This window comes from Pteropus medius, unplaced genomic scaffold (genome assembly GCF_902729225.1).
Source record: "Pteropus medius unplaced genomic scaffold, Ma_sr-lr_union100, whole genome shotgun sequence".
Classification (NCBI taxonomy): Eukaryota; Metazoa; Chordata; class Mammalia; order Chiroptera; family Pteropodidae; genus Pteropus; species Pteropus medius.
Genome location: NW_024344378.1, coordinates 7,582,248 through 7,591,054, shown reverse-complemented (window position 1 = coordinate 7,591,054; position 8,807 = coordinate 7,582,248). Strand labels below are relative to the sequence as shown.

General features: G+C 39.7%; 1 protein-coding gene across 3 annotated transcripts in view; it reads right to left on the bottom strand.

Annotated features, from left to right (window-relative positions):
- Positions 1-3,980: 3,980 nt before the first annotated feature.
- Positions 3,981-8,807, bottom strand: part of FAM204A (family with sequence similarity 204 member A) — a 30,033-nt gene continuing 25,206 nt past the window's right edge. For all 3 annotated transcript variants that reach the window (XM_039871077.1, XM_039871076.1, XM_039871078.1), the window contains exons 7-8: positions 5,115-5,221; positions 3,981-4,825 (exon numbers count right to left, since the gene is read on the bottom strand). In XM_039871077.1, coding sequence (XP_039727011.1) covers positions 4,774-4,825; positions 5,115-5,221 — 159 coding nt within the window. In that variant the 3' untranslated portion in view covers positions 3,981-4,773. The remainder of the gene's footprint in view (positions 4,826-5,114; positions 5,222-8,807) is intronic.

The following is an 8,807-nucleotide window of genomic DNA, read 5'->3' as shown; positions in this document are numbered from 1 at the left end:
TGTTTCTCAAATATAATGTAGAAAGTAATTCGAAAACATGCAAGGCTTCATTGTTTCGCTATTCCTGTGACATTCATAAATACTTCTCCCAGTATCACTCACATTACAAATGAAAACAGTTTTTATTCTGGGTAGTCATAACTGTGCATTATCCATCAAACAATAAAATATTATTAGCTGAGACACATTCGGCCTGCAGAAGTGACACATTAACTTCTTGATCAAATGCCAGGACTTGCAGATGAATGTGAAACAGACATCAATAATTACAGCTTGTACTCCAGCTGCTGGTTTCTAAACCTTTAAGTTCAATGAACAAGTAATAACTGGACAGACACACCCTTTAGAAATTAGAGGTGGGAAAAGATTACCTCATTCCATACCTGTCACACAGCAGGCCCCCTGCAGCAATTCAGCAAGAGGCAGCTCACGGGCCCCAGGGGAGGTGGCTGGGGCTTCTAGGAGGATGCCACTGAGCCGGGAGCCTGGCACAGCAAGAAACTTGGCACTGGAGAACCCAGGAGTGGGGGCTTCTCTCAGGTACCCTCTCCCTCCCCCTTTCAATCCTTTTCTGTGCTTCCTTAAGAAACCTGGTCTGAATATAAGACGCATATACCTAATTTAAAAATTGCAGGCTTTTTCTACTTAAATCTAAAAAAGAGATTACTAATACTAATAAAAATATAATTATCCCTCAGCTAATTCTTGATTTTACAAGCACATCTAAAAACGCAGCATACTGCACGGCAATTAATGGACTGTCCCACCAAAAGCCTGTAGTTACGTTCCAGGGATGATGATCACAAAAGCCAGTGTGGTGGGAAGCTAATCTGACACCACCACCGGATCTGAAGAAATTCTAGCGAAATGAACACACATCTCCAGAACACTCACCAGAGCACGTACCTCACTTCTACATGAGCACACTGGTTTGGCCCCTTTCGCAGTCTCCTCGTGGCAGTCATGCTGCCTGCCGTGACCTCGCCTGGAGTCCAGACGCCCTTCCCCAGTCAGTCTGTGTAGGTTACAGCTACACCACCAAGGTGGGTCGTGTGGGGGGAGGATAAAATAATAAAGACTAAAGAAGGCAGTTTTGCTCATTTTACCACAATCTACAGAGCACCCCAACCTCGAACGTGGAAAATGGGTCTCCTTGTCTCAGCAAGGCACAGAGGTCAAGGCTAGATCTATAGGAACAAAATAACCTTTAGACAGTTCATTGAAATTTACGTGAACACAGGTTCTACTTTCCAGCAGAAGGTCTCTCACTGATTTAAATCTGAACCTAGAAGGTGCTCTGATTACTTCACAATACAAAGTAATTCCTTGAAATGCGAAGTCCTGGGCTTATAGCGCCTCAGGCTTTTCAAAAGTACTTTCCGATCCATCACCACGTTAGAAGGCACTGATGCCACAAATACCAATCTACATTTGGTTTTGGAAAAAGATTTTCGTGTACATATTTTGTCCAAATATTACTATTTGTTTCATGAAAGTCAGAGCTAAGACTTTAGCAGAGTGTAAATTTTAAGCCAATGAATAAACAGTTAGTTGGCTTGAAAAAATATTAAACTGACACGAAAAGCATTTATTGCTCTGCCAGATACTAAAAATAAAAGCAACTTCTGCCAACATGGAAAAACTTGAATTGTTTCAGTTGGTTCTGAATTTGACTAGTAGGTTTCATTATGTTATTTTTCCAAAATGGAGTCTGACATAACATTACCTTGTTTTCCTAAACGTTATTTCTTAAAAAAATAATACACAATTGGGATCTTATTTAAGTATCAACATGATACAATATTTTTTATAGTTTAGCAGGACATACATTTTTTTAAAAAGCGGTATCTTTACCTAACACATAGAAATTTGGATAGTTTGAAAATTAATCTTCATATTTTAAGGATTCGAATTTGTCTTAGAGTTAATAATAAGCTAAGTTAAAAATAATAAGCTAAGTTATTAAAATATTTAAAAGATAACATTCTGGACAAAAAGCATCAGGGAAATCAGGAGATTTTAAATGTGAGGTGCTAAGCTGTTACTCGAAGTTCAGGTAACATTCTACTCCTGTCCTTGGCCTGCCCCTCCCTTAGCTGTCTCTCTAAAAAAAATAAGAGTGTGTAAAATATGGAGTTTGAGATTTATGACCAGTTGCAGAAACCTGTTTAACTACTGATTTATAGTTTTGGCCAAGGTATTTAACTCTGTCATCAGAACTAATTATAGCAAACCTGAGATTACATACTCAAACTCTCCTTTTGGTGAAAGAAATAGAATGTTCTGTTGAAAATCAGAAACATCCTGAGGGCTCCCACACAAGAATGCACGACCAACTCCACTTCCCCGAACCAGTGCTGCGAAGCGCACAATTACCGTTCTTTACTAAGTTGTACTAGCCTGAAGTACTTAATAAATCAGATACATTAATGCCACACTGATGGCTTGAAACATGTTAATCTCAGTTAACAGTAACTGACACTGACATCACTATTCTAATTTGGGCATTCTGGGGGTAGTAAACGCCACGTTAAAGCTCCAGGAACTGAAGTTATGTCCGATTCTAATGCTGTGAGCAGAGGGAGAGGACAAATGACTACACTTTTTAGGCAACATGGGCACTCTAAGAATAATGTTCCCATTTTATTGCTTTAACAAGTAAAATGTCTAATTCAAATTAAGGCTGATAAAACTGGTTCCAAACGACATGCCAGCAGGGGAAAACCAAGACAACCAGTCCCTTCCTCTGTTCAAATCCTCTCTGCCACCACCTTTTCCTGTGCCATGTTTCAGAACTTTTCACAGCCCAGGTCCCCAATGAGTGGGGATCTAATGAGACATGGCTCCCCTTACCGTGCGTCCCCTGCTACACTTCATTCGGCCATAATGCCTTCTCCTCAGTTAAAATGCTCCCGCCTACACCGGACAGCAGGGCAGCATGGGCCATTCGGGCACTGGAGCAGCTGAACAACGGCCTCCATGGCTGGACTTTGGGTCAGAGGCTCGCAAAACAGCCAGACCTAAAGGTGGTTGCTCTGGCAAGACCTCAGCATGAGCCAAGCAGTGAGGCATGCCTGCAGGGGTCACTAAATGCTCTAAAGTGGATTCGGGAAAGAAAAACAAGGCAGAGGCTGCCTTGGGGTCCATGTGAGAATTCTGTATTACTTGCCTGCTCAAAGATAATACTTCTAATGTTTCAGACAAAACCACTGAATTGTGTGGTGGATTTTTTAGAAGAAAGGTCCCTGTAAGTTTGCATTCGCACATTAGGATTTTAAAATGAGATGTTGCAGGTAAGCGGTAAACTGTATCTACAAAACACAACAGGGGACAGTAAATCACGAAATATAAGATTTTCCAATATTTAGTCTGGGGACCTTTTCATGATGAATTCTATAGCAGATAAACAATCTCCTAAAATCTTGCCTTCTCTATATTGGCTTTTCTCACCTAAGTGGAAGCAAGATATAATTTTTGTTCTCTAAAATAGCAACTTAGCTACTCACTTATTCCAGAACATAGGTAAAATATCAAATATGCCACCATAAATTAGTAAAGTTTTGTTAGCATTGTAAGCCTAAAAGCAACAAAATAACAGAATTATAATCATGACTCATTTTCTATGTTCCTGACTTTATATTATCAAACCACAGAAAATTCACACCAGGTAGCTGGAAAACCTCTGATAAAGGTAGAAGAATGAAGGTAAACTGATGAAAACCACAGTAAGCAGTTCTTTACCTCTTTGAGCACCAAGCAGGGAGGTAAAGACACCAAAGGCCTCCTAAAAACCGAAAATATACAGCTATGGTCCTCTGACTGGCTGGTTATGTGATTTCTCAAAACCTCTCTAGTTAGTTGCGTGACACACACATCCAATGACAATGAAGTCCCATGGCACCAATCCTCTCTTTAGCTTCATTAATTCATTCAATCTTTTAAGGAGTATGGGAAAGAGGAACAAAAACAATCAGACCATGTTCTTAGAAGGTTCGAAGTTATATTGTCTTGAGTTAACAACATTCTAATATAATATCATTTTCTTTTCTAAGAATCATCTCAAAATTTTAAAAAATGATATGGCTGAAAGAAATATTTAGGAAGACAGTTCCAGGCAGAGCTGAATTTAAATCATCCTCCAAACACTACATTCTGTCTTTTTTTAAAAATTATAAGGTTTTATCTGAAGGTACATAAAAATTAATCAATCGCTTTTATTTTGAGACTGTGAAGTATCAACTCTACTGCTTCCAATAAAGAACCAATAATTACTTTTATAACATTAAGATAAAGTTATCTGTAAAGACAACAGCAATTGAGACTTTCTTGCACTTATGACTAATCCATTATAAACAAATGCCAATCTTAAAAACACAATTCCAGAATAAGTACAGTTATACTAAGTACAGATAAGAAAGTACAAGGAGCTCATTGGCTATGCTACACCAAATGGATGAAAAGTAAAATTGATTTTATACTGCAGGTCTATAGAAATAAATAAAATTCTATTTTTTCCCCTCTACATATGCTCAGATTCCTTGTACAAATAACAGAATACTCAATTCCATTCACTTCAATAGGATGAACTTGTTAGAAAAGATTGAAAAGATCTGATAATCAACTCCCAAATTTTATGCATCTTTTTTCTACTTCTGTCAATTTCCTAACATATATTATTAACACAAGCAGGAAAATCTTTTCACGAAATTGAGCAATTGAAGACTCAAGTGGGAACTCAAGTAATGACACAATGTCTTGAAGAAGTCTGGCAAGTTACATATATCCCATGTTGCTTTTAGTTTCCCATCTTTTCTTTGCTTCAAATCTAAAATAAAAAACATAAAAACCTCAATTTATTTCTAAAATACTTTACTAAAGTAATATATTTACTAAATGCCAAAGAAAAATTAAAACTTTTTCACATACTCCATTGATTAAAAGATAAACATCAAACAGGATGAAGAAATGTCTCCTTATTTACAATCTGACATTCAGCACAGATACAAAGCATAAAAGGAATAACAATTACACACAAGCTGGATTCATAAAATATCACAGGATTTCTGTAGTTTCTATGAAATTAGAAGAATTACTACCAAAAGTCTTAAACTTACCCCCATGCAAGTTTCTTCTTTTTTCGAGCGACCTGTGAATTTTCAGCTTCCTTTTTGGCTTTTACAAAGTTGTGGCAGGCAATTGCTTTGGCAATTTTTACACCAAGCTAAGAATGAGAAAGGAGAAAAAGAGGAAAAAAGAGAAAATAAATTCCCACTAACACGAGAACACACACACTTGAGAATCTGTGGGTAAGAAAGCTATGTCTAGAAATGAGAAACTCTTATGCTTAGGCCCCTTGTACGATCAAAGCATAGGGGCTACGCAGATGTGACCCATGTTCCCTTACCCTCCCAGGTCCCTGAGCCTACCCGTTCCAGTCTCCCGGATGGAAACCCTTCCCAAACTGAGGACCCTCGAGGGCCCCAAAGGTTGCGATAAAGATCTGCGCGCTATTTCATTTCGGTGTGCCCAACAGGAATTCACCCCGATAAGACTGCACAGACTGACAGAGACATCAAGTTTCTTTGCTCTGGGCTAGAATTACAGCAGATCAGTACGGTCACACCAGTTATCTCAGGCCGATCAGAAGCTCTGATTGGCAGTCGGAGATGTGATTAATAAAACATGGGAAAGCTAATTACGACTTTGTAAACGCACTTTGTATGATGGGCAACAGCTTTTAATTCACTGACAAAGAAAGAATGCAAGGAGTGCTAAGAGGCGAAAAGGCTGGGCACCAGGGCCAGAGGACCTGCCTCCCCTCCGCTGGTCCCTCTGTTCACGTGAGCTCCTCCTCACACCCATCAGCCAGCCCTACAAGGTCCAACCCAACTAAGCTTCCTCCTCTCCACTTCCAGTCTCCTCTAACTCACCCCGACAGTCTCCGTTTCTGTCTCTCCAGCCCTTCAGCTTCTATGCCGTAACCTGCACTCGCACACCTTGCTTTACCCACCCACCTCTCTGGCTGCAGAGCTGTTCCTCAGCACCTGTCTCCAGGACAGTGGTAATCGGGTTTTAGCGGGCTCTGAATTTAACATCTGTTAAGAACCCAGGTTAAACAACAAAGGCTGAAAATCTCTTTTCTAGTGTTTCTTACTTTTTCTGTCCTTGCACTCAACCTCATGCAAACCAGTGGATGGCAGGCTTGTGGAAGAGAAGAAAGGACCTGGACGCCACTTAAAGTCAACGTGTCAAAGCCCAGGTTTTAGGGATCTGTTTGCCAAGAGCGTCACATGGCAGGGGGTTAAGAGCCCACATGTGAGGAGAGGAGCCGGGTTAGGAAAGTGAGGATGGCTGCCCATTTCTCCAGCTTATCTTGGAGAACAGTTTCCTTTCAGATGAAACAAATGAGTAGTAATCAAGCACTGACTGGGATTTCTAAATAAGAGCAAAAACAGCCCTAATTTTTCAGTCCAGGAAAGAGGACATATAAAGAATGAAAGAACCTGACAGTCAAACCAAGGTGCTGAGCCGGTCAACACCAACGGGAAAGCCACTGAAGAAAGGATGACCCATTGTGACTGGAGAGCCCACTCGAGAAAGCAGACCGATCAGTGTCTCCTCAAAACCCAAACCAGTGTCAGCAGCCCTACTACTGTCATTGTCTTTTGTCACGAGGATAACATTCATTCGACAAATATTATATGAGCACAAATGCATAATATTGACAGGTGTGTTCCAGGCACCAGAGACAGAGCACTGAACAAAAGGGCTCATTTTCAAATTGTGGGGCTGGGGAGAAAGGGTGGCCAGTGACATTTCACTGCTTTAAGACTTGTTCTCTTGGTTCTCTTTTCATTTCCAGTTTTTTAGCAGAGAAAAGTTCATCTGTCAACTAAAAAAGATCTAGGACACAAAGGGCTGTAGCATCATCATCCAAAGAGAAAATCATCTCCAGAAGGATGCTGTGGTATAATGTGTCAGTAGGATGGATTTCCTAGCCACTGAAAAACTCTCCGTTGTCATTAGCATAAAAAATCAGGTTAGGACCTGCCAGGATAGGCTAGCCAAAACTGCGGTATCAAACCGATCCCCAGATCTCTTTGGCTGAACTTTTACTTCTTGTTTCACTTAAAGTCAGCTGTGGACTGGCAGGGGTCTCCGCCACCTCATGGTGACAGCATCTCAACGTGTGGCTTCCAAGTTCACTGTGGCGGAGGAAGAGATGGCTGGAGGGTCTCCACATTGGCTTCTAAAAGCCTTAGTCCAGGAGTGACACACATCATTCCTGCCCACGGCCCTCTGGTCAGAAGTACAAGCACAGTTCCACCTAACTGCCAGGCGGCTGGAGACATGGGGTACCGTGCGATACTAGGGCGTTAAGTGCACCCTAATACTGTGTACTATCATAAAACACAGCTTGCTACCTGTGTTTAAGTTGTACGCTAGGTCTCTCCACATTCATGTAGGATATTTGGTCTCTTCCCTGACTTCAATTCCAAAAGGTAAAACAAAAAATTCTGTATTTTCCTACTTAACGATATTCCTATATATTATGTATCACATCTATATATTATGTATCACATGCAAATTTTGCCAAGTCAGCTCCCCAACAAAAGTACCACTCCAGCTAGTTTATCTCGTTTTTAAATTGAGCCTACGCTTCGAGTATGAAACAAAAATGACCTGAAACATATTTGCCATGTCCTATTAACTATGTAACAAAGTTATTTTCTAAAACTATTGTAAATGAAGACGTATCTTACATTTCTAGCTCACTGAAATGTCCCAGCATGGGTTCTCTGGATTTGGGAGAGACAGGTCAAAGAGCATCTCGTGTGTGGACACGTGGTCCATTTGATCATTGAAATGGGCTCTTCATCTCAACAAGGTCACATACTCTATGAATGTAAAAGCTTAGTTTTTTAGTAATGTTAAGGCCAATTCCGGCACAATCCCCAACACAGTAAAGATTGAGAGCATACGTTCCATAAGACACAGTATAAATTTATTAAAAATAATTCATTATAATGTATGAACCATGTGTTATTCATGAGAGGGTTCCATCATTTTTTGTACTAAATAACTGGGTGCACAGGCAACACTTTCAAACAGACCTGTCCATGTAAAAGGTATATCTTCTATCTGTATTTTGCCTTAGGTTAGGTTAAAAGGCACATTGTTCAATTACTAAACATTAAAGAAACCTGGTCTCTGTATTTTATAGAAAGAATCTTTTAAGCTTGTAATAATGATGAAAAGTCGTTATCAATTTTGTGTCCTTCGCATGCTTAAAATAAATGTGTTTCACTTATTCCTGTGGAGAATTAAAAAAGTGGACATATTTGGAGATGTGAAAGGGTAATACTTCTATGGAAGAGCCAGGTGAGAGGAAACACATTTTCCCAGGCAAGATGATTAACCCGAGTTCCAGAAGATAAAAGAATATCGTGCTACGTTTCAGTATTACAAACAAATAATACAGGCCAACAGGAATCCCTCTTCACTTCCGTAAAAAGAAAAATGCATCTTCATGCCCAAGTAAACATCACAAAAGCTTGGTCAATGGTTTTATATTTAAAAACTGTTTCGGGTCATCAGATAACTATAGCAACACAATGCGGGAAGAAATTTTTTTAAATGAATAAAAACATATACAGAATTTCTTGTATGTGTAACCAAAGTATCAGCATTTTCCATATAGAACATCCAATATTTTGCTGCATTTTAATTAAGGTGTCTAAACATTATCACAAAGAACTGCAAATTGGTCAGAGCAAGCGGTAAGGAAAATTAAGCTCTAAAGGCTT